The sequence below is a fragment of the Nycticebus coucang genome, chromosome 1 (assembly GCF_027406575.1).
Source record: "Nycticebus coucang isolate mNycCou1 chromosome 1, mNycCou1.pri, whole genome shotgun sequence".
NCBI classification, from domain to species: domain Eukaryota; kingdom Metazoa; phylum Chordata; class Mammalia; order Primates; family Lorisidae; genus Nycticebus; species Nycticebus coucang.
Window position 1 is genome coordinate 129,762,846 of NC_069780.1, and position 23,565 is coordinate 129,786,410.

Sequence of the window (23,565 nt, forward strand, 5' to 3'; positions counted from 1 at the left end):
TTGAGAGTCTTATACTACACAGAAATTTAAGGGTATCTCCCAGCCATAGTTAAAAAAGATCTGAAACTTAAAGATAAGTTTTTCTTTTACAAAAAGACAAGTTCCCAAGTAGGCTGACCTTGGCAGTGATGCAAATGGATGCCACTTATTTCTACATAGCAGATTATATGTTTAAAAAATAGATGCAGTCCTTAGCTCTACAAAGTAAAAGTGATGTTTTCAATAAGTGAGAAATAACTGCCTTTTGCAAAATAGTTGTGTTGGGAAGAGAACATGTTGAAAAGGGATGTTTGTAAAAATTGGTATTGTTATCATGTTTTCTGGCCAAAATGATATGAATCACCCAGAAAAACTCATATATGTGAAAAATAAATTTGTTAACCCACTTAACATTTTTCCATATGAGGAGTTTTACTGGGCTTTTAAAATAAAAACAAAAAAGCAATACCTAGTCCAACTAGGTTGTAACAACAACTGATGGTCAAGAAAATGTGAGATTAGAAAACCTAGGGACTGGCATGGAAGAAGGGTGTTAAGATGCTGAGAGCCCAGCACGTGCTTCTCCCATCAGGGTCTGTGTTTTATTGAGAGTTGTCTTCTTCAGCCACTACAGGCATTAAAAGTAGTCTCAAAATAAAACAAACCCAGAACCTGGCCTTTATATTGCTGTATTGCACATGTTAATACAATATATATATTTTAATAATGAAATGCATTCATCACTAGTGCTCATTAAAGTGTTATTATTATTACTATTTTTTTGAGACAGAGTCTTACTATGTCCCCCTGGGTAGAGTGCCATGGCATTACAACCTCCAACTCTTGGGCTCAAGTGATTCTCTTGCCTCCGCCCCCTAAGTAGCTGGGATACAGGCTCCCACCACAATGCCCGGGTATTTTGTTGTTGTTGTTGTCATTGTTGTTTAGCAGGCCCAGGCCGGGTTCGAACCTGCCAGCCCGGGTCTATGTGGCTGGCGCCCTAACCACTGAGCTACAGGAGCCGAGCCTAAATACTCATATTTTAGTAGTTTACGCTCAAAAATATTTACTGGGGTCATGTGCAGTGGGTTCACACCTGTGATCCTAGCACTCAGGGAGGCTGAGCGGGGAGGATTCCTTCAGCTCAGGAGTATGAGAGGAGTCTAAATAAGAGTGAAACCCCATCTCTACTAAAAATAGAAAAACATTGTTCCCTCGTTATGTTCAATGTTGCAAGACTGGCACTTCAATTAACAGTAGGTACTATGTAAGATGTCACACTCAGATAATTTCAGTGGAAACACTAGTGTGGGTAAACCCTCAATTTTAAACACAGATTAAAAGGCAAAAAGCCAATGCTTAAGAGTATAAAAATTAAATAATTTTTATGGCTGGCTGAGAAAATGGAACCCATATCTTACTTCTGACTATCCTAGCAGCAAGGAAATGAGGTTAATAGAAATTGTTCAGTAGGATTACTGTTGCAGCAAGGGAAACTAACTTTTCCTTGACCATGAATTTCTAAAAGAATGTGTTACCTAAACAAAATACACGGGACTAAATGTCTTAATTAACAGCTTTACGAAATGGACCAGTATGACTCTTTCAGATGAAAGAAAAGTAATGTATAATTTCTGGGGTGGGGAAGATGAGGATTATATAATGTAGATAGATAATTTTCTGGAGGTCTGCCTCAACCTAGGTATAAAGCTCGGAAGATCTGGAGAAGTGAATGGCAATCAGCACCCTAGGCCAATGCTTATTATTATCAGTTTTCTCACGGACAAGAGATATATTAAAGACAAAATTGGGGTCACTAGCAGACATGAGGGCCAGAGCTTCTCTTTTATTGAATCACAAAGGTCATATGCACACAGGATACCACCATGTAAAAGGAGAAGGGGATGTGTGACCAGGCGGCCAGAGAGCCTGGCTTGCAGTTTCACCGTAGTGGAAGCCCTTCTCTACTCCTATACAAGCTGCTCTACAGGACAACCAATAAGCCAGGCCAAAATTGTTCTCAAAAAATACAGCTTTAAGGCTGGATGCGGTGGCTCATGACTGTAATCCTAGAACTCTGGGAGGCCGAGGCAGGTGGATTGCCTGAGCTCACAGGTTTGCAACCAGCCTGAGCCAGAGTGAGACCTCTGTCTCTATAAATAGCCAGATGTTGTGGTGGGCACCTGTAGTCCCAGCTACGCGGGAGGCTGAGGCAAGAGGATCGCTTGAACCCAGGAGTTTGAAGTTGCTGTGAGCTGTGACACCATGGCATTCTACTGAGGGCGTCTGTCTCAAAAAAAGACGATTCTGTAGGCTGGCAGAGTGCTCACACCTATAATCCTAGCACTCTGGGAGGCTGAGATAGGAGGATTGCTTGAGCTCAGGAATTTGAGACCAGCCTGAGCAAAAGCTGGACAGCAACTCTACTAAAAATAAAAAAATTAGCCAGGCATCCTGGTGCATGCCTGTAGTCCCAGCTACTTGGGGGGCTAATACTGGAGGATCACTTGAACCCAGGAAGTTTGAGGTGGCTGTGAGCTGTGCTGAGACCACAGCTCTCTAGCCTGGGCAACAGAGTGCGACTCTATCTCAAAAAACCTCCCCAAAACAAAAACCAAAACGTCAGTTCTGGGTAAGCAGAGATGCTTGAACAAATACTGGCTACAAGCCCCAGGGTTTGGGTTCTTAAAGGATGAATGACAAACTTTAATGGGGTGTTTCTGAGTTGAGGAGGACCAAATGCTCACCACTGCCATAGAAGTACCTTATAAATACTCCTAAATGATTTTACTGTGAACAGGTTGTGTTTTGATGAGCTTTCCAGGATAAATGAACTGCAAAATGAGGTCCCAGATACCTAATTGAGAGAACCTGCTTCATTATCATCGCTTAGAATTCTTTGTCTGGATACTAGAGTGCATTGCCCCAGTTGATAAAAGGGAGTTTGATGCAGCTAATGTTTAGATATTTTTCCTGAGAGTAATTAATCAGTGTGAACTCAACAAATATTTGTGGAGTACCATTTATGTGCTTATCAAACAATTAAGCTTTGACAAAAATCTGTTCGCGCCTATACACCAGGCTCCAATCAGAAAGAATTTTCTAACTGTTGAATTTTGCGATTTCCGGAAAGGGACAGGAGGGCTGCTCCATTCAAATGAAAGGTGGGGATGGGGTGAAAAAATACATTCCTTTGCTAGTCCCATGGTCCTCCCGCTTAAGGGAGCCACACAGTATGCTGGCTTGAGCCACACTGGATGCCCTGTCCCTCTACTTCTTAATAGTGCGTCTTCCTAAACCTTTCGTCTAAATCATCCCATTTCTGAATCCCTAAACAGCCCTTTCCTGGTAACTCTTAGAAACTTAATATGTATATTCACTGGCCTGGCTCTCACTTTACTTACGCAGTTCAAATTGCTTCTTGTCATGAGCCTTATGTGCTGGTACGCTCAAGCTGCTGTGGGTCTGTGTGTTCTCATCCCAGAGAACTGGCTGATGCCTCACAGTTTCTTGCCAGCTTTAAATTACTACTGAACAGATAAACTATCAACATTTTGAGAAGGTTAACTTTTTCAGTATTTCTTTTCTTCCTTGCTTTTAAGGCAGGTTTAACAACTTACTTCCATCCTGGAATAAATTTGAAGAAAATCCATTATGATAGCATCAAACTTTATGAGAAATTGGAAGAAGAAACTGGGCAGGTAAATGCACTTAACAGGAATCCATTTGTTAGGTCAGTCTCTCTCACACATCCTGTGTGGCTGGGTGTCGTGATGTCACTGGCACGTGCAGTGATTAACGTGGTAGAGAAATGTGATTGAGGGTGTATGGAAAGAGCCCCCTAGAATTCGCTTGAAAATAAATTAAATTTCTTGAAGTGTATTATCCGTGTAATTAACCCTTTTTTAATTTTTTAAATGAAGAAAGAATAAAAAGGAACTTTCAAAAATATCTTTAGCCAGTTACTATATCTAGAAACTAAGAAATTGGAGCCTTTTAGCAATTGGATTGCAAAGAATCTGAGAGCAGCGTGTGCCAGATTGTCAGACAGCTTTGAAAAGTACTTCACTAAATGCCCCCCACCCCTTATTTTTATCCGTTCTCATATTTACTCATCCTCCCAAAATAAAGTGGCAGGCAGAGGGTATTCATAGGCTGGGATTGAAGCCTACTCAAATTTTTATTCTCTCTCTCTCTATCCTAAAACCATCAGATGGCTCTCCCTACGGCCAGCTGATTAGCATGGCCTTGGGAGCCTGACCTTCCTCGGCTGACCTCTGCCTACCGTTACAACATTTTCTCTTGCCTTGGCTCATGCGCTTCAGCTATTCTCAATTATGTACAGTTCTGGAATGTGCTGAGCTTTCAAATCACTGTTTGTGTTTTCTGTATTGTGTTCTGTTTTTCCTGTTGCCTTCTCTGCCTGAAACTACATTCGCCTCATCTTCATCATCCACCCTCCACCTTCCCTGGGTTCACCCTTTGAGAAGCCTTTCTTGACCATCCCTGCCTGCCAGCCTGGCCAAGCTAGGGGAACGTCTCTTAGTTCTAAGAGCACTTGAACACACCCCTCTTACAACCCCAATACCTCCCTATTCTGATTGTGGCTTTACGGGTTGGTCTGCCCTACAGATTAAGAGCAGCTTGAAGGCAAGGACTGCATCTTTTACCTCTCTAACCCAGAGCCTAGACAAGTGCTTGGCAAACGGAAGGACTTCAGTAATATCATCATCACGTTTAGATTCTTCATAATCTCTCCATAAATTCTGTGTCTTTCTCTTTTTCACATAATTTTCTTCCACTCTGCACATTAACACTCATCCCATGTTGTTGTAATTATGCATTTTGCTGCCTCTTTAACGGGAGAATGTATGGTCCACCGAGCCAGGGTCTTTGCTATTTTTGTTCACCCTTACATCTCTGAGGCTTAGAATATTGACTGGCATAGAGGAGAAATTTAGTATTTACTGAAGTTGATGAATAAATGTATTTTTATAAGATGCAAATATTTTATACAATTATCTTTTTTGCTCCTAGTAAATCTCATTTCTTGTACAGCTGCATTTTTGTTGTGCTGGAGGAGAACCATATTTGAGTGCCAAATAATAATTTATTTACGTGCTTTCATTGGAATTATTGTCACAGGCGGTGGGATTCCATCAGCCAGGTAGTATCAGACTTGCTACAACTCCTGTGAGGGTAGATGAGTTTAAATATCAAATGACTCGGACTGGCTGGCACGCAACAGAACAGTATATTATTGAACCTGAAAAAATTCAAGAGATGTTCCCTTTGCTCAACATGAATAAGGTATTTATCTTCAAGGCATTTTCACCATTTGTTGACTTAAATTAAAATTAGATAAAGTTATTTTAAGAAGTTAATTTGAAATAGAAAAACTTTGCACACACATTTGAACAGCAAAATCAATGATTAATGCTGGAATTTGGGTAAATTACAAGGTGGGCTATTATATATGCTGAATAAAATATGAAAAATCTTAGTTTTTCACCTATGACAACTGATAAAACTTTTTTTGGGGGGGGACAGGGTCTCATTTTGTTGCCCTCGGTAGAGTGCTGTGGCATCACAGCTCACAGCAACCTCAGACTCTTGGGCTTAAGTGATTCTCTTGCCTCAGCCTCCCGAGTAGCAGGGACTACAGGCGCCTGCCACAATGCCCAGCTATTTTTTTTTTTTTTGGTGGTAGTTGTCATTGTTGTTTGGCAGGCCCGGGCTGGGTTCAAACCCGCCCGCTCCGGTGTATGTGGCTGGCGCCCTAGCCACTGAACTACAGGCGCTGAGCCTGATAAAACATTTTTAATACTTTTCTATTACTGTGTCCTCCAGATCTAAGGGTTTCCATACACAAACCTTCTGTTTGGGAACTGCAGAGAGAATGATAACTTAGTATGATAAATACATGTCTAGAAAAATTGTGTTATTAATTTTCTTTTAAATTAAGAAGTACCGTGCTATATTGCTGCACAAATACCACCACATAACTCAAAGCTGTACTTCCCTTATACACTCTGGGCCATGTATAAATTTTGATTTATACCACATTTGCCTGAGAGAATCCAGTTGACTGAAGATTTTGTGTTTTTTCCTACTGGGTGATAACCTCTTTTGAATGATGATAACAATGACTGACATTCTAGCATATGTCTGTATTTATGTACCAGTTACTATGCTAAGCCCTTTACATGCATAATTTCATTTAACTTCGCAGTAATATTATAAGGTATATATTATTACTGAGCAGGAATGGTAGCTTAGACAGTGTAGGTAGCGAGCCCAGGCTCATTCATTGGAAAGAGCTGGAGCAGAGCTCTAAATCCAGGCTTTCTGCCTCCATTGCACTGTGCATCCTTTCCAAGTGTGCCAAGTGGGGCTGTTTGGGAGGCAGATATTTGTTTCCCTGAGGGTGAGTGCTTGCAGCAGTTCCAACTTCCAAAGGTTCATGTCATTGATCTGGGTGCTAGGGTTGTTTGTCCCTGTGTGTTTACAGGCTGCTGGCACTCCCTTGCCTGTAGTTTTGTGTGGCCCCTTGTGATGGCAGGTCGGTGTTGCACAGCATTGTTGGCATTGAAATCCCATCTCTGATATTAGTAAGAATATGCTTTAATCTGTTTATATGTCAATGCTGGAATGCTTTGCTGGAAGTCCTCACCATCACTAATTTTTCTCCAGGGCCTTAGGCAGTGGAAATACTGGATCTGAGACAGGGTACTGACGCTAACAGATATGGGACCACTACAATGAGAGTGTATCTATTATAAAGCACCAGCACCACATTTGGAAGTCTTCAGAAATGTGAATTCCGGGTGGTGCCTGTGGCTTAAAGGAGTAGGGCACCAGCCCCGTATGCTGGAGGTGGTGGGTTCAAACCCAGCCCTGGCTAAAAACTGCAAAAAAAAAAAGAAAAGAAATGTGAATTCCATTAAAATCAAAAGTCCTTTGCGCTAGACCTATAATAAGTGAAAGGATTAAAGTAGTAATCAAAAACTTCCCTCAAAGAAAAGCCTGGGCCCAGATGCCTTCACTGGTTTAATTCTACCAGACCTTTAAAGGAGAATCAATACTAACACCTCACAAACTTTTCCAAAAATAGAAGATAAGTGAGCCCTTCTCAACTCATTCTATGATGCCAGTATTGTCCTGATACCCCATCCACACCAGTCAAAAATATCACACACAAAAAAGAAAGACTGGTATCCCTTATGCATATACATGCAAAAATCATCCACTAAATACCAGGAAACTGAATTTAGCAACATATAAAACAGATCATACAGCATGACCAAGCGGAATGTATCCTAGCAATGCAGGGTTGGTTTAATATCTAAAAATTAATCAATGTAATAATACCACATTAATAGAATAAAAGACAAAACCACACAATCATTTCAATAGATGCAGGAAAAACTCTTGACGAAGCCTTCTTGCTTGTATTTTGTGCTCAGTAGACTTTTCTTGAATAGAAGTGACCTAATTATAATACTTCCCTATTCACCCCATCAGCTCGTTTCAGCTAAGTTTCATTCCCCTTTATTTGCTTTCATCATAAGCCCTAGCCTGAAACCCTACCACAAAGGATTCAAGAACTAGTTATTGAATCAAGCATAAATTTTCCTGACACCAGATATGTATTTAACATGTGAATTTATTGATAGCATTAAACAGTTGCATATAAATTATAATTAATATATTAGTTAGGATTAGACTTGCCTTCAAATGCCAGAAACCAAAATAATAATGCTTAAGCAAGCTAGAAATTTATTTATTTTCTTTTCATTTCAGCAGTCTAAGACTTGAATGGTGGCACTTTTTCATGAAGACTTCAGGGACCTAGTCCCCTTCCAGATTAGGAAACACTTTTAAAGTCCAGTTTTCCAGCAGAATATGTCTAGACTGAGTAAAAAATGTATATCCATTTGAAAATTGACTCTGTTATGATTGATTTAGGTTTTAGCTGGATTGTACAATCCTGGAGATGGTCACATCGATCCTTACTCTCTGACTATGGCCCTGGCTGTTGGGGCTAGGAAATATGGTGCTCTTTTAAAGTACCCTGCACCAGTGACTTCTTTGAAACTCAGGTCAGATGGAACATGGGACGTTCAAACACCCCAGGGATCTTTGAGAGCAAATAGAATTGTGAATGCTGCAGGTAAGCCTCACATCTTTTAAAAAATCTGTGTTTTTTTAAATGGCAAAGAAATAAGATAGCTGTAAAGTAATGTTTTACATTATGGGCATTGTTAGGAAGCACTGTGATCCTTGCAAGTTAAACATTTTGCATGTTTCTAAGCTACAAGGGCCTGCCTCTATCACTTTGCCCCTCATGACTTTTGCCCAGCCACATCCACTCCCTTTCCCTGGTAATTCCAGGCAGCTCTTTGTTGAAAGTTGTGCGAACTATCCTGTCTCACTCAATTCTTTATCTCATTCAGATCAGATCTGTGCCCATAATTTTTTTTTCTTTTTCTTCTCCATCTCTTTTCTTCCATAAGGTGAAACTTATTGGCGAAAACCTCACCAATTACATAGGCCATAGGAGGTATGTGTGTGTGTGTCCGTTTTCAAAAAAAAAACTTTACTTAAAGGATAGAAGCTCTCCAAAGTGTAAGCTTCAGTAATCAGAGGCAAAAGTTTGGATATGCTCCCTTCTAACAAAGATCAGTTTTATGAATTAAAGCAACCATCTGCAGAAGGCATTTTGCTGAAATGGTTTTAGAATGTGTGGCTGGTAGAATGCTTCCCAGAGTTACTCAGGGAGACTAGGAAGTCTCAAATTCAGACAAATCCCCCAGGCCAGCTATGAAATTTGATTAAAGCAATCAGAATACAAACTTTGAAATACAACCAAAATGTAAAATATATAAAGGCTGCTGGGTCTTCAGAATATCCATAAAAAACAGAGAGTGTAACAGAGTAGCATTCTGGTTACCAGATACTGGGAAGGGTAGTGGGGAGGGATAAAGTGGGGAAGGATAATGGGTACAAAAATATGGTTAGATAGAGTGAGCAATATTTGGTAGCACAATAAAGTGACTATAACCAAAAATAACTTAGGGCACACTTTAAAATAACTAAAAGAGTGGAACTGGAAGGTTCCTAACACAAATGTTAAATGCCTGAGGTGAAGGATCCCCCATTACCCTGATCTGATTAAATCATATTGTATGCCTGTACCAAAAATCGCATGACCCTATAAAGATATACAGCTATTATGTACCCATAATAATTAAAAATAAGATAAAAAGGACAGTCTAAGAGTAAAGATGTGTCAGTTTGCTGATGTGCTTCCAGCATGGTCCGTGGCATGGTGCTCTCTGGCCCAGAGTCATGGGCATTGCCAACTATTGACTTGGGCAGGTTACTCATCTGTTAAGATGAGAAAAATATTGCCCATCTTGGAAAGTTATTATGGGTAGTAAATAAGCTAATAATATAAAGTGCACAGAACAGGGTAGAAAGCACTAAAACAACTAGATAGAATCATTGCTATGATTATTACAGTTATTTCCTTGATAGTCTCTGCCCTAGTCTGGAAGACAGTAGCATCAGCCTTAAGAACTTCCAACTCCTTTCTTTTGCCCGATAGCCATCCAGCATCTATTCTGCTAATAAATTGACTTCCCAAAGAGCTTGGTTATAGTGTGCGCAAGAAATCACCCTGGAAGTTCCCCAGGCTTCAAAGAGAATCTAATTGAGGTATTCTGGGTAAGGGCTCAGAAGCCCCATTTAAAAAAATACTCCAGGTACTTCCTGTACCAGATATTTGTTAAAAAATCTCTGGGGAGAGGCTACTCTATGGGTGCTCCTATAAGGAGAGACATTGGACTTTGCAGTAAGTGAATATATCCTTGAGCATTCGGGACTGTGGAAGTTTCTGAGGCTCCAGAGCTTTTGGTGTGCAGTAGTAGAGCTTGGCTTTAGTGCCAGAAACTTTCAACGTGGCCTTCATTCTATCCCTTCATGCAGGTGCAACTCAGGGATACAGGCAGAAGCTATTTATTTATTTATTTATTTATATTTATATTTTTATTTTTTTTCTCATTTAAGCATTTTTTTTTTATTAAATCATAGCTGTGTACATTGATATGATCATGGGGCATCATTCACTAGCTTCACAGACCGTTTACCAAGTTTCACATATACCCTTGTAAGATGCACCGCTGGTGTAGTCCCACCAATCCCCTTCCCTCTACCCACCTCCCCCTTCCCTCCCCTCCCTTTCCCCCTTCCCCCTATTCTTAGGTTGTAACTGGGTTATAGCTTTCATATGAAAACCCTAAATTAGTCTCATAGTAGGGCTGAGTACATTGGGTACTTTCTCTTCCATTCTTGAGATACTTTACTAAGAAGAATATGTTCCAGCTCCATCCATGTAAACATGAAAGAGGTAAAGTCTCCATCTTTCTTTAAGGCTGCATAATATTCCATGGTGTACATATACCACAATTTATTAATCCATTCGTGGATTGATGGGCACCTGGGCTTCTTCCATGACTTAGCAATTATGAATTGGGCTTGCAATAAACATTCTGGTACAAATATCTTGGTTATGACGTGATTTTTGGTCTTCTGGGTATATGCCCAGTAGAGGAATTACAGGATTGAATGGCAGATCTATTTTTAGATCTCTAAGTGTTCTCCATATCTCTTTCCAAAAGGAATGTATTAATTTGCATTCCCACCAGCAGTGCAAAAGTGTTCCGTTTTCTCCACATCCGCGCCAACATCTCTGGTCTTGGGATTTTGTGATAATAGGCTAGTCTCACTGGAGTTAGATGGTATCTCAAAGTAGTTTTGATTTGCATTTCTCTGATGATTAAAGATGATGAGCATTTTTTCATATGTCTGAAGGCCGCACGCCTGTCTTCTTCAGAGAAGTTTCTCTTCAAATCCCTTGCCCAGCCTGTGATGGGATCCCTTGTTCTATTCTTGCTGATGCGTTTGAGTTCTCTGTGGATTCTGGTTATTAAACCTTTGTCGGAGACATAACCTGCAAATATCTTCTCCCATTCTGAGGGCTGTTTGCTTGCTTTACTTACTGTGTTCTTGGCTGTGCAGAAGCTTTTTAGTTTGATCAAGTCCCAGTAGATTATTTTTGAAGCTGCTTCAATTGCCCGGGGGGTCCTCCTCATAAAATACTCGCCCATCCCAATTTCTTCAAGGATTTTCCCTGCACTCTCCTCTAGTATTTTTATAGTTTCATGTCTTAAGTTTAAATCTTTGATCCAGTGAGAGTCTATCTTAGTTAATGGTGAAAGGTGTGGGTCCACTTTCAGTCTTTTACAGGTTGCCAGCCAGTTCACCCAGCACCATTTGTTAAATAGGGAATCTTTTCCCCACTGAATGTTTTTAATTGGCCTGTCAAAGATTAAATAATGGTAAGTAGCTGGATTCATCTCTTGATTCTCTATTCTATTCCAGACATCTACCTCTCTGTTTTTGTGCCAATACCATGCTGTTTTGATCACTATGATTTGTAGTATAGTCTGAGGTCTGGTAGCGTAATTCCTCCTGCTTTGTTTTTATTTCTGAGTAATGTCTTGGCTATTCGAGGTTTTTTCTGATTCCATATAAAACGAAGTATTGTTTTTTCCAGATCTTTAAAGTATGACAGTGGAGCTTTAATAGGGATTGCATTGAAATTATAGATTGCTTTGGGTAGTATAGACATTTTAACTATGTTGATTCTTCCCAGCCATGAGCATGGTATGTTTTTCCATTTGTTAATATTTTCAGCTATTTCTTTTCTTAGAGTTTCATAGTTCTCTTTATAGAGATCTTTCACGTCCTTTGTTAGCTAAATTCCCAAATATTTCATCTTCTTTGGCACTACTGTGAATGGGATAGAGTCCTTAACTGTTTTTTCAACTTGACTGTTGTTGGTATATATAAAGGCTACCGATTTATGAATGTTGATTTTGTAACCTGAGACACTGCTGTATTCCTTGATCACTTCTAAGAGTTTTGTAGTAGAGTCCCTAGTGTTTTCCAGATATACTATCATATCATCCGCGAAGAGTTAAAGTTTGATCTCTTCTGACCCAATATGGATACCCTTGATCGCCTTTTCTTCCCTAATTGCAGGGGCTAAAACTTCCATTACAATGTTAAAAAGCAATGGAGACAATGGGCAGCCTTGTCTGGTTCCTGATCTGAGAGGAGATGATTCCAATTTAACTCCATTCAATATGATATTGGCTGTGGGTTTGCTGTAGATGGTCTCTATCAGTTTAAGAAATGTCCCTTCTATACCGATTTTCTTAAGTGTTCTGATCATGAAGAGATGCTGGATATTATCAAAAGCTTTTTCTGCATCGATTGAGAGAATCATATTGTCTTTGTTTTTTAATTTGTTTATGTGCTGGATTACATTTATAGATTTACGTATATTGAACCAGCGTTGAGATCCCGGGATAAAACCGACTTGGTCATGATGTATAATTTGTTTGATTGTTGCTGGATTCTGTTTGTTAGGATCTTGTTGAATATTTTTGCATCTATATTCATTAGTATCGGTCTATAATTTTCTTTTCTTGTTGGGTCTTTCCCTGGTTTGGGGATCAGGGTGATGTTTGCTTCATAGAACGTGTTGGGTAGTCTTCCTTCTTTTTCTACCTTTTGGAACAGGTTAAGTAATATAGGTACTAATTCCTCTTTAAATGTTTGGTAGAATTCAGACTTGAAACCATCTGGTCCTGGGCTTTTCTTTTTAGGGAGGTTTTGTATGGTTGATTCTATTTCCAAACTTGATATGGGCCTGTTCAACATTTCCACTTGATTTTGGCTAAGTCTTGGAAGGTGACGTGCTTCCAAGTATTGGTCAATTTCCTTCAGATTTTCATATTTCTGAGAATAAAGTTTCTTGTAATATTCATTAAGGATTTTTTGGATTTCTGAGGAGTCTGTTGTTATTTCGTCTTTGTTGTTTCTGATTGATGAGATTAGAGATTTTACTCTTTTTTTCCTGATTAGGTTGGCCAAAGGTTTATCTATTTTATTGACCTTTTTGAAAAACCAGCTTTTTGATTTATTGATCTGTTGTATTATTCTTTTGTTTTCAATTTCATTTAATTCTGCTCTAATTTTGGTTATTTCTTTTCTTCTGCTGGGTTTTGGGTTGGAATATTCTTCCTTTTCCAGTTGCTTGAGATGTCCCATTAAGTTGTTAACTTCCTCTCTTTCCGTTCTCTTGAGGAAGGCTTGCAGTGCTATAAATTTCCCTCTTAGAACTGCCTTTGCGGTGTCCCAGAGGTTCTGATAGTTCGTGTCTTCATTGTTGTTTTGTTCCAAAAAATTGGCGATTTCTTTCTTAATCTCATCTCTGACCCAGCTATCATTCAGCATAAGGTTATTTAACTTCCATGTTTTTGTATGAGTATGCAGATTCCTGTTGTTACTCAGCTCAAGTTTTATTCCATGGTGGTCCGAGAATATGCCAGGAATAATTTCTATTCCTTTAAATTTACTGAGGTTAGACTTGTGACCTAAGATGTGATCGATTTTGGAGTAAGTTCCAAGGGCTGATGAGAAGTATGTGTATTCAGTTTTGTTGGGATGAAATGTTCTGTAGATGTCTGCTAAATCCAAATGTTGGATGGTTAGGTTTAAATCTAAGATTTCTTTGCTCAGCTTCTTGTTGGAGGATCGATCCAACACTGCCAAAGGAGTGTTGAAATCTCCGACGATTATGGAGCTGGAGGAAATCAAGTTGCTCATGTCTGTTAGAGTTTCTCTTATAAATTGAGGTGCATTCTGGTTGGGTGCATAGATATTCATAATTGAGATCTCATCATAGTGAGTATTACCCTTAACAAATATGAAGTGACCATTCTTGTCCTTCCTTACTTTTGTTGGTTTAAAGCCTATTGTATCTGCAAATAAAATTGCAACACCTGCTTTTTTCTGATTACCATTTGCCTGAAATATGGACGACCATCCTTTCACCCTGAGTCTGTATTTGTCTTTTAGGTTAAGATGTGACTCTTGTATGCAACAGATATCTGGCCTGAGTTTTTGTATCCAGTCAGCTAACCTATGCCTCTTTAGAGGACAGTTTAAGCCGTTCACATTAATGGAGAATATTGATAAGTCTGGTGAAGTTTTGGGTATCGAGTTTTTCAAAAGTCCAGTGGCCATTTTTAATCCTTTCGCCAGTGTGGAAATTGGAGTTTGATCCGAAGTTTCTGAGTGAGTTTACTTTTGTGGTATAGGATTGGGTTGGTCATTATGGAGGATAGGTCTGAGAATATCCTGAAGAGCTGGTTTGGTTATGGCAAATTTCTTCAACATATGAATGTCATTAAAGTATTTAATTTCTCCATCATAAATGAAACTCAGTTTAGCTGGATACAAGATCCGGGGTTGAAAGTTATTTTGCTTTAGGAGATTAAAAGTCGGTGACCACCCTCTTCTGGCTTGAAAAGTTTCAGCAGAGAGATCTGCAGTCATTCTAATATTCTTGCCTTTGAAGGTAATGGTTTTCTTTCTCCTGGCAGCTTTGAGGATTTTCCCCTTCATATTAACTTTAGTGAAGTTAATTATGATATGCCTTGGGGATGTCTTATTGGGGTTGAGTCGTGCTGGGGTTCTGAAGCTGTCCACTATCTGAATTTCAGAATCTCTAGGCATGTCTGGAAAATTATCTTTCATAATTTCATGCAGAAGGGCCTCTGTGCCCAGCGAGGCCACTTCATCTGTTTCTGGAACTCCTGTGATTCGGATATTTGTCTTCTTCGAATTATCCCAGAGCTCTCTGAGTGAGTGATCCGTTTTTGCTCTCCATTTCTCTTCCTCTTTGAGAGTTTGGGAGCGTTCAAAGGCTTTATCTTCGATGTCAGAAATCCTTTCTTCTGCTTGCTCCATTCTGTTACTGAGGGATTCTACTGTATTTTTCATATCTTTGCAGGCTGCAAATTCTTGCTTCAGTGTGTCTAAGTCTTTGGTGGTTTTGTCTTTAAATTCGTTAAATTCTTGAGACAACTTTTGAATTTCTCCTTGAATTCCTAATTCCACTTTGTTAATCTTGTCTGCAATCCAAATTCTGAATTCGATTTCTGACATCTCAGCCAGTTGTTTATGAATGGGATCTTCAATTGCATCTGCCATATCTTTCCTTGGGGGGGGGGTTGATGTATTCTGGTTATTCATGTTACCAGAGTTTTTCCGCTGATTCCGCCCCATGGTTATTTTACTCCCTCTGATTTTTTCCCTTGGGGCTTTGTCGAGGGCCCGTACAGTGCTATGGCCTGAGAAACTGGGGCCCTGTCTAGTGTGGTGGGGCTAAATGGTTTTGCCTTGTTTTCAGCTGGTTTCTGTTCCACCCTAGTGAAACAGATACTTTGGCTTGAAGTCTCAGCTGTGGAGAAATATCAGCAATTAAGTCACCCCGCCCCCCACCGGCAAACAATTGGAAAAGAAAAATCAAACCTTCCTACCACTGTGCACCTAGGGCACCAACTGATTTGTCCTCAGGTGATTGGTTCAGTTCAAAAATGTCCAAATCAATTGTCTCAGTCTGCACCTGTCTCGGGTGAGAGAGTTTAAGAGGTCTCAGGGAACTGGATCACAGGGGTCTGGTGACTACTCTGGTGTGGCTTGCTCCAGTGCTGCGTGGAGTCAGGAGAAGCCACCCAGCCTATAAATCAGTCTGGGAAGGTTGCTGCCTCCTTCCCCACCTTGCACCACTTCACACCCAGTCACCGATAGCCCTGCAGTTGGCTGACCCAGTTGCCTGTAGTGAATCGGTACTCCAGGAGTTTGTACCTGCCTGAATCGCAAGGAAGTCTGCCAGGCCGCTGCGCTCTGCCTCTCTCTAGCAGGAGGAGGTGAGGCCTGACAACCTCGGGCACTAGATGAAGGTTGAGGGGTTTGCACTCAGGTCCAGTCTCACCCCTGATTAATGTTACTGACAGAACAGAACAACTCTGCGTTTCCCCTGCAGAAGAGAAGCTGAATTGAGTTCCAAATCAGCTTGTCTTTGCTCTTGTATTGTCTATAGGCTAACGATCCCCTGAGGGCCAGGTGCGTCTTAGGTTTAGTAAAGCGGACCTCTGGGTCAGCCCCACCCCCGGAGTTTCCCTGGTTTGCAAGTTTATGTTGCCTCAGGCAAACTCAGAGTCTCTGGTTGCCCAGGGAGACAGGGGGTGTAGCTTCAGAATATTCTGTAGTGAGCCGTATTGCTAGCAAAAGAGGGCTGCTGCCTTATGGCTCAGGCAACCATTGCTCCGGTGTAGCTCCCCTCCGGCCAATTGTCCTCTCTCCGCTCCGTACCCCAGAGTCCGCACCGACAGGCTGCAGCCCAGCACTGTCTACACCCCTCGAGCAATCGCCCAAGAGTCTGGACCCCTGGGGGACAGGCCTCCAGACCTTGGAGGGAGAGCAGAGGGGAGCGCGGGGAGCGCCGGAAACCTGGGGTTGTGGGCAGAGAACACACACAGCTTTACACAGTTTTATGCCTGGCCGTATTATCACTAAAAGACGGCTGTCGCACTGTGCCTCAGGGAACTGCCACTCTGGTGCAGTCCCCTCTGCCCCGACCGACCGGGACTGGCCTCCAGACCCCAGTGTGAGTGAAGGAGAGCGCTGGGAGCTCAGAATTCCAGGTAGAGACCATATACAGGTTATACAGTTTTATGCCTGGCAGGAGGACACCGTGGCACCCCAGTAGGGGAGGTAGGTCCAGTTTTTAGAGGGTCTCTCCCATGGAGTGGAGTGGGAGGATCTTTGAACTCTGCCCGGTTGTTTGTGGGGCACTCTGAGCCGTTCTCATGGGGGAGGGGACTTCCGCCCGCTTGGTGATGGATTTTGTACCTTTTGTTTGTATCCTTGTGGTCGCAGCTCGCCTCAGCGGGGTTGACATGCGTTCTACAACCTTCTCTCTTAGTGCAGCTCAAATGCACCAGGTTACTTGCTGAATTTTTGTCCTTTAACTCTCCTTCTGAACGGGAGCCTCTGTGGAAAGCTGGCTTCAGTCAGCCATCTTGTCTCCTCCCCTGCTATTTCTTGAGTTTTCACTCTTAGGAATTGCGTATTGACCCTCAATGTCAATGTCTGTGAGTCTTTTTATCTCAGGCCAGGTGATTTCCCAAGAGAAGAGTCTTCCTCTCTGGTTTAACTTCTTCTCTGGTGGTGGGAGTCTCCTTTTTCCTGGGCACGCAGCCTCCGGTCAGCGGTCAGCAGTCAGGTCCCCTGACCCATCCTCTCAGCGTCCCTCAGAAGCTATTTATTAAGACATACGCTTTTTTCTGCATGGTATTGAACATTTCTCTTGACCTCATTTCTTTCTTTTTTTTTTTTTTTCTTTTGGCCGGGGCTAGGTTTGAACCCTCCACCTCCAGCATATGGGACCGGCGCCCTACTCCTTGAGCCACAGGCGCCGCCCTGACCTCATTTCTAATTGACTCACTAAGCCTGAGATAACTTTGTAAAATTTATTTAAGAATTTCCCTAATATAGTGAATCAGAAATATTCTGGGATCATGCTAACGTAAAGCCCAATGTCCAGATAAAGAGAATTGTTTGGTTTTGTTTGATACAATGTCAGAGAATGAAGCCATCGTTGTCGCTGTATAAACCATCTAGCAGAAATGAACTTGTCCATGACTCTTGAATCTTTAGTCTAAATTTTGGCTTCATTTCCTTTCTTTCTCCTTCTTTCCTTCCTGCTTCCTACCTTCCTTCCTTCTTTCCCTTCCTTTCTCTCTCCCTCCCTTCCTTCCTTTGACACCATATCCCTGTCAAATAATTTTTATTATTTCAGATTCTAAAATCCCTTCCCTCCCTTCCTTCCTTTGACAGCCTGGTTAGAGTGCAGTGGTGTGGTCATAGCTCACTGCAACCACAAACACCTGCACTCAAGTGGTCCTCCTACCTCAGTCTCCCAGCAGCTGGGACTATCACCAAGCCAGGATAATTTTTCTGTTTTTAGTAGAGATGGCCTTACGCTCTTGCTCAGCTGGTCTCCAACTCCTGAGCTCAGGTGATCCTCCCTCCTCGGCCTCCCAGAGTGCTAGGGTTACAGGCCTGAGCCACCGCACCCACATTTAACTTCATTTCTATTTATCATTGCACTTTTTAAAAAATGTAATTTCAGTTGCCATTTTTATTGACTCTTCATTTGTTTTCCAAAACAACGGCAGACTTTAGAATGAGTCCTCCACATCTGTGTCCTCTTTGATTTTTGTGGGTTGGGTGGGTGTTCTAGCAGGAGTCCAAGGGTAATGCTGGCTAGATTTAGGTTAACTTGATTGACATAGAGAGGAAAAAAATGCCAGCAGACACCATCACTGCAGGGTAAAACAGTGTACAGCTTGCCATGGGATTTGAAGTAATACAGTTGTATGATACTTATGTATACATTTCCACTTTATTTTAATGATGAAGTGCTTTAATAAGCAAGCGTTTGGACTCAGAAGTTCATATATATATTCGAGTAGGGTAGAATTTATTTTCTTCAATTAATGTCTTTAATTGAAACAAGTCTATGGAGGATACTGCAGTAGTTTGAATTGGTAGGCTGAATATTTTGACTTTTTATATTTTAAAACTGCTCAAGTGTATATAACTAGAACATGTGGCTTTATTACACGTTCCTACAAAGTTCTGACATTGGTAATGCCTATCTTCCTACTAGCAAGAATAAATTCTGTCTCTAAATTATTAAAAGACCAACAAGTAGAGCTGATGGCCACAGATCAGATTTCTGGTTTGCAAATGGGTACTCATTTTGAGGTTTATTATAGGAGCGTGATTAACTTAGCCATTAGGCCAAAACAAAGCAATACAAGGGTAATGTTTAGATGGTGAAATGGAAATAAACCTTGCCACACAGGAGCACATAATCTAGATCCCCAACTGACTCATAATTGATGGTGCTGGGTAGGCTCTAAACTTTATAATGATGGAAACTTAAGAACTCCTTTTTAGATTCAGGGGGAAAGGGCTCCAAGTGCTGATGCGACGCGCTGCTGCGCGCCAGGCGAGGGAGGGGACGTTGGCTGGTGAATGGGACTGCTCTTCTGTTTCCGCCCGCCGCGGCGCGTGGGAACAGCGGGTCCCAGTTCCCGCGCCCTTGGCGTCCTCTAGACGCACCGTCCCCACCCCCAGCTCGTCCCTGCAGGTCGCTGTCCCTGCGGCGGGAACAGGTGGACCTCCCCGCCGCCAGGCGCGCGCCGAGCGGGCGCGAGTGTTGAATCTGCCCGGCCCTTTGCGGCGCCCCGACCGCACCGGCCCGTCCCCCAGGGTCGTCGGCGTTCCCGGCCCGCCCTGGTCGTAGCTGCAGACCTGCTGCGCACGTCCCGGAGGAGTCGTTGGAGGGTTTAAAAAAAATTCCGAGAAAAGCAAACAGAAATTATTAAAAATTTAAAGAGTGTAACCTTTAAAGAAATAAATAAGATTCTCTAATAATTTGATTGATTACTCAAAATGATTGTGAAACAAGCGGGCAAATAGAACTCCCTCCTTAAATACTCCATCGGTGGGGCAGGTGACACCATATCCCTGTCAGATAATATTTTGTATTATTTTAGAGTCCAAAATACCTTTACACAAGTGGAGATACCTTGGATTTTTAAAATAAAGTCATTCTGGAGGAAGGAAACCAATAAAATGGGTTGATGACAGGCGTATCTAACTCCTCTGGACTTCAGCTTCCACATCTGTGTTCTGCTGGGACGGCCTGGGAGAGAATCCAAGGTCCTTTCAGCCGCAAATGGAAAAAATAAAAATTATGTCCACCAATAAAACAGCCTCTATGCAAATCATGAAGGGAGAAACATTTTCTTTAGGAATTCCCCACCTACTTTTTTGTGTGTGTGTGTTTGTTTTGAGACAGAGTCTCACTATGTCGCCCTCTGTAGAGTGGTGTCCTTAGCCTCCCAAGTAGCTGGAACTACAGGCATCCACCACAACCCCAGCCATTTTTGTTGTTGTTGCATTTGTCATTGTTGTTTAGCTGGCTTGGGCCAGGTTCCAATCTGCCAGCCCAGGTGTGTGTGGCCAGCACAGTAACCACTGAGCGTGGGAGTGGAGCTCTCCCACCTACTTTTAAGCCTTCCTCTGGCTCATCTTCTTCCCATTTTTTTGGACTCTTTTGTGCCTTCACGCTTTTTACAAAAAAGGTTCTTGCCAACTTATTCAAACTAAATTTTTAAAACAGCAGATAAAACTTAATGTGCTCTCTCTCCCAAAGTGTATACATTTTCAGATTTTAATTTAACAGCACCATTTTGTATTTGTGATGTTAGACATCAACAATTTGGGGAGATTAGGGTTTGAGGCCTACAGAAGTCTCCTTCCAGGGCTTACTTGTGTACCTTCCTTGTGTATTACATTGATTACATCCACACTGAATCTCTGCCTGACAACCCCTGTCCACAAGTAGGGTCAGTCTACTGCCGTATTTTTATTGATATTTATACATTCTATATAGTTGGGTTGTTTTGTTTTTTCTTTTAAATAAAATTCTTTGGGTTTTTTTTCTGCCATTCTTTTCTTCTGGGCAAAATACTTTTTCAGGCATGGAATTCCCTTAGATTACAGATATCTTCAAAACCCCAGGGAATGCAAAATACTACCTTGTCTTCTCCTCCCCTATTCAATTTTGCAATGACAAAAATTTTAAAGGTTGATACAGCATTCTTTAGACTTCGCCATGAGTACTCAAGCCTTCTAAATATTTTATTTTAATAAACATTGCTGTCTTTGCAGGTGTCTGATGTGGTATGCTTATATATGTGCTGACATTTTTAAATGACTTTTTCGTTTAAGGATTTTGGGCTCGTGAAGTAGGCAAAATGATTGGATTGGAACATCCTCTCATTCCTGTCCAACATCAGTACGTCATTACATCCACTATTCCTGAAGTGAAAGCTTTGAAACGAGAACTTCCTGTGATCCGTGATCTGGAAGGATCATATTACCTACGCCAGGAAAGGGATGGGCTTTTGTTTGGTCCTTATGAAAGTCAGGAGAAAATGAAAATTCAGGACTCCTGGGTCACCAATGGGGTTCCTCCAGGTGGGTTCAGCAAACAGAAGTGCGTGCAGGTCAAACGTCACATACGACTCATGCTCTCCACGGTGGGGGCTGATAGAATGAAATGACTCTGTAATACTAGAGCATCACATACCTGGGACATTGGAGATAGGGGTTTGAAGTGAGCTCTGTTCTTTTATTCCTTTGAATAACCACAGCAGGGAGTGAGGAAAGAGAGAAGATGGCTGGTGGGAGTTAAGCTATATAAACATGTTCCAGCTGCTTTGGAAGGCTCCAGGCACATTTTTACCTGCCCTACCAACCTCCTGCCTCCCCCTTTCTCCTTGATCTATGCCAGTGTGGTCTACTTTCAAGATTTGAATATAGCTACCATTGTGCTTTTACAGTTGGAAATATGATAGGTATTAGAGGCTGGATATCCATTCTACTAAGAGTGAAAGCCTGGGGCCTGGGTGTCTGTAACAGAGCAGGGTAGATTGGTGCTGCAAACTGAGGCCCACCCGCGTTACCTGAATGGATGTGGAAAAGGCTATCTGCTAAAGCAGGAGGTACTATTGTTTCTCTTAAATTTTATAAGGGAGATAGGTCTGTTTTTGGTTTTGTTTGTTTCTTTTTCATGAAATACTTTCACAGTGTCAAAGACTGGGTTACCTAAGGAGGTATCTCTGGTTTTAATCTATAAAAGTAGCCAAAAATATCACTGGGATACTGAAATGTGACAGGAAATACAAAGAAATGGAGGAAATGGTACTTTCTAGAATTATACTCTGATAAGTTCCTTGAGACAGGAAATGAGTCCCTCTCTCCTACTCCTCAAAGAATAGGCCCACATAACAACAAACGCTCCCTGAGCTGCATCGGAGTAGGCCAGCTAGCTTCAGGGCTTTAGTTTGGCTGAGTAGGGGGCTGCCCATTTGGGCCTGGAGTCATTCCTGATCCCAGAGGGAGAGCTGACCTGCCACTTGGGAGCCTCCCTCTCTGTTCTCCCTCACGCTGCCAGGCTCTCTTCCAAATAATGTGGAACAAATATTTAAATGATACCAGTTGAAGGGAGAGCCATATTGTTAGCTGTTCCTGGCTGTGGGTGCCCATATGTCCTAGTCCCACCCCAGAGTCTGCAGGCCTCCATGCAGCTGACCCAAATGCAGTCCCCAGGAGAAAAAGGAGGCTCTGCTACCTAACACGTGGAGTATCACCAATAGAAGCTCATTTCGTGCCTTGCTTGCAATCACAGTGACTGTTAGGATAAGAAAATGATTGCACTCCAAGACCCTGCTTCTTTTTACAGGACTCTAGCCTTGGATGTAGGTGGGAGCAGCCTGGGGGAAGGAGGCCTCCAGGCCATTGCTTCCCTGCTGAAAGGAGTCAAAAGGGCCCTAAAATCTACCATCTTCAATCCTGGAGTAGTAGTCCACTTTTCCCAGTGTCCTGGCATGATTTTGTAAACTCCCATTTGCTCTCGTCTTTGGGGGAAGAAACAGGATCTTATGGTTAATAAAGGATAAACTTGACAAACTTATGTATTGTTGCTTTTTAAAATTTGTGATCAGATTATATAGGAAACTATTAATATGCAAACATTTGAATTTTCTATTAATCAAAAGGTTAACTTTAATGATTTTGTTTTAAGAACAATAGCATTGATCTCAGTAATGGAATGGTTACCCATCTACGGATAGTGAATGTCAAATTTAGACTTAAAAACAAAGGGCTGTCCTTCCTAACAGGCCGTATTTAAATGTAGACTATGTCAGAGGCTTAAATCATGTCAGAATACTTGTTAGTACAGCTGGAACATCTTGACTGCCATGGTGTATCTTTTCAGGTTTTGGAAAGGAGCTGTTTGAGTCTGATCTAGACCGGATCATGGACCACGTGGAAATTGCCATGGAAATGGTTCCTGTCTTGAAAAAAGCCGACATCATCAATATTGTCAATGGTCCCATCACCTATTCTCCTGACATTCTGCCTATGGTGGGGCCTCATCAGGGGGTCAGAAACTACTGGGTGGCTGTAGGCTTTGGGTGAGTATCTCTAAGTAATTCGACATTATTATAGAACCTCTTATTTTCACTAAGTCTGTCCAAACTCTCAGACCATAAAAGAAAAACGTTGGTCATGGTAGAGAGAACGAGAGTTTTCTCCCTTTCATGATCAGGAATAATACAAGGAATAAAAAGTTTCAGTTAAAACACAGACTGTATTAAATACTATGTTTCAACCACTTGTGCAGGTTTTAAATATTAGCACACAGAAGGGCAGGGACTTCCTGGGACTTTCTTTTTGCATATTTCATGCCATTTCCATTATTTGTGTCTCATTCCATGCTGTGCAGTTTCAGATAGGTCAGTGTGCCCCGGTTTTATGAGGATGTTTTCATAATACAGCGTTACAAAGATAATTTAAAATATCAACTGTATTTTCCACCATAATTCATGTTTCTCCAACATGATTTGTTTCTTCTTAATTCTTCAGGTTGCTTCTTATTCACGATTCATTGCCTCTTTGCTGTTTCATTTCTATTATCTATTTCATTAATTTGGTGAAATGTCAAGCCCATTTGACTAT

At 41.5% G+C, this 23,565-nt stretch overlaps 1 protein-coding gene across 3 annotated transcripts in view; it reads left to right on the top strand.

The window, feature by feature from the left end:
- Positions 1-23,565, top strand: part of DMGDH (dimethylglycine dehydrogenase) — an 86,254-nt gene that overhangs the window by 9,861 nt on the left and 52,828 nt on the right. For all 3 annotated transcript variants that reach the window (XM_053587742.1, XM_053587752.1, XM_053587733.1), the window contains exons 3-7: positions 3,582-3,680; positions 5,125-5,289; positions 7,948-8,152; positions 20,770-21,018; positions 22,823-23,021. In XM_053587742.1, coding sequence (XP_053443717.1) covers positions 3,582-3,680; positions 5,125-5,289; positions 7,948-8,152; positions 20,770-21,018; positions 22,823-23,021 — 917 coding nt within the window. The remainder of the gene's footprint in view (positions 1-3,581; positions 3,681-5,124; positions 5,290-7,947; positions 8,153-20,769; positions 21,019-22,822; positions 23,022-23,565) is intronic.